Source organism: Cotesia typhae, unplaced genomic scaffold (assembly GCF_013202065.1).
Source record: "Cotesia typhae breed Kobodo isofemale line unplaced genomic scaffold, CoteBio_Ctyphae scaffold_91, whole genome shotgun sequence".
In the NCBI taxonomy this organism is placed as follows: domain Eukaryota; kingdom Metazoa; phylum Arthropoda; class Insecta; order Hymenoptera; family Braconidae; genus Cotesia; species Cotesia typhae.
In genome coordinates, this window is record NW_027423781.1 from 2,205,030 (window position 1) to 2,207,653 (window position 2,624).

The 2,624-nt window shown below is 30.1% G+C and overlaps 1 protein-coding gene across 1 annotated transcript; it reads left to right on the forward strand.

Annotated features, from left to right (window-relative positions):
• Positions 1-662: 662 nt before the first annotated feature.
• Positions 663-1,397, forward strand: Ato (atonal; the record flags this gene model as incomplete). The annotated part of the gene is made up of 1 exon (XM_074258749.1): positions 663-1,397. A coding segment is annotated over one exon (735 nt), but the record flags the coding sequence as incomplete, so codon positions are not given.
• Positions 1,398-2,624: the final 1,227 nt, after the last annotated feature.

A 2,624-nucleotide genomic window follows, 5' to 3' on the forward strand; every position in this document is an offset into this window, starting at 1 on the left:
ATCGAAGAAATAGTCAAAATTTTGATTTTAGACAAAATGGCGGCTTCCCAACAAAACAAATCTTTTTTTGCACGAAAATTTACACTTTAAAGTGACTTAAAAAATCGAAATTTTTATCAGAAACTTTATTCCTTCGATCAGAAAATTTATAACCATGACTAGAAAAAAAAAAAAAAAAAAAAATAATTTCTAAACCGAATAAAAATTTCGTACGGATGTGATATTTTTTTAGTCACGCCAACGTTTAAATAGATATAATTATAAGATTTGGATGAGAATAAAAAAAGCAAAGTCTGGATGCGGGCGCCTGGGCCACCTGTTGTAGGATCTTTTCCCAGTGTGAGTCAAATTAAAAATTGGTGGGGACTATTCTGAGGTTCCGATTGGTTATGAGGCACGTGCGGCACGGATCTTCTTCACTTCTCAAATACATAAATCCCAAAACTCTCGTCTTCGCTACCTCAGAATCTTCCCACAGTCCGAGTAAGGTATTTTATGTTAGTATCGATCGTAAATAAGTTAAGGTTCACAGTAAATTATTTCCCGGCAAAAGTTTAATTTTTTTTCTTTAAATCTAAAGTCGTGGAGTAAAAATAATTTAAATTGAAATGGTTTTGTGAGAAAAATAAACATTAATATTGTCTCTGTGCGGGTAAATAAAAATAATGTTCCGCTATGGTTACATGTTCGCGTCACACAAACAAGAAAGCAACAAACCAACGTATTTGGAATTGTCAGATTATTCTTATCGAAAAGAAAAGAGCATTTTGCTGCCACCAGTGAGTTCAGTGCTAACAATTCAATCTCGTTGTATTATTTATGACAATAACGAAAGTGACGGTTGGCATACACCAAGTCCTCCGGCAAGTTTGAGGTCGCTCAGCCCTTCAACACCCATTTCAGTATCTTCTAAGGATCATTTAGATTCGACGCCTGAAAAAATTATCAACCATCAGCTTCAATCGAAAAGAAGAAAAATAGATGACTCAAATAGATCGAGTTACCTTCAAATTCGTTTACAAATGAGCAAAGTTGATGAAGACAAAGAAGATGCCATTCAAATCCACCAAAGTGAAGAAAAATTGAGCCACAGTATTGCAAGCTCTGGATCTCTTTCTGATCACATTGATATGGATTTTGAGAGTGATGGAGATATGAATTCAAGTGATTTTGAAGATTCCAGGAAACGAAGCAAATATGTTAATTCGACGGTGGTTAAAAAACGAAGACTCGCTGCTAATGCACGCGAACGAAGACGCATGCAAAATCTTAACAAAGCTTTCGATAGACTTCGTGCGTATTTGCCGTCTTTAGGGAATGATAGACAACTGTCCAAATATGAAACGCTTCAGATGGCACAGTCATATATTACTGCGCTTTATGATCTACTCCAGTGAACTGTTTAATTATTCGAGTTATTTATTAGTGTAAATAAAAAACTTTTTATCATTTTATTTTACCGTTTATGGTGGGACTTGTGGAAACTATCATAAACTTTTTTTAACCTATTTTTTAATCGTCGATTATACACAGAAAGAAAAATTTATTGACTGGAGAACTAAATTCTTGGTTCAAGAAAATTTTCCGGTGCCTGAAGGAAAACCGAAGTAAAAATTTTTCGAGAAATTCTATTCTTGTCGGAAGTAATTTTTTCTTCATTCAAATTATCATTAATATTTGATACAATAAATTTTTATATTTGATCAAGATTTTTAGATACTTTAGGGAAGCAGCGCCACTTACTTCAGCTGAGAAAAAAATTTTCTCACCTTGAGAAAATTTTTCTCTTGAATATTTGATACCCATTTTATATTATTTTAGCGTGCAATTATAAATATTGAATGAAAAAAAATGATGAAATATTATTTGATCTTCCCGTTTGACATGTTAATCAATAAAAATATTAATGAAAATTTACTTCTATCTTTATATTTAATTTTTTGGAGCAAGAGAGAAATTTTCTCAAGACAAGAAAATTTACTTCTATCAAGAATTAAATTTTTTGGAGCAAGAGGCTGAATTTTCTCAAAACAACAAGACTTTTTTGACTTAAATAAATTTTCTTGAATCAAGATTTTTATTTCTTAAAGCAAGAGAATTAATTTTGTTGGAATACGTGAAATTTCTTGTGTCAAAAAAAAATTTTCTTTTCGCTCAAGAAAATAATTAGGAAGAAAAATATTTTCTTGGCTCAAGTGAATTTTTTTTTTTTTCTGTGTACACATAACATCGATTAATTCAAATTTTTATTTACGACTTAGGCTTGATGATTTATATTTAAAAATTTTAATTTATAGACATTGTAATTATAGCAAAAATGATTTATTTTCATTAAACTACGAGTCTAATTATTTGAAATAAATTGTTTACACTCTAAGTAAATTCACTGATGTTAAAAGAATTTTTATTGACCCTTAAAAACTTTCTTTGTAAGCGAAGAATTTTTTTTTCAACAATCAATAAAGGCCATAAATTTATTAGAGCAAAAGACTGAATCTTCTTGAACCAGAAAAAAATTTTCTTTGCGTTGGTATTATTTATAAAAATTTTCTTGAATTGATTTGATTGTAATTTGAGGAAGACAATGACACAAATTATAAAAACTATTTAATTACACATTTAAT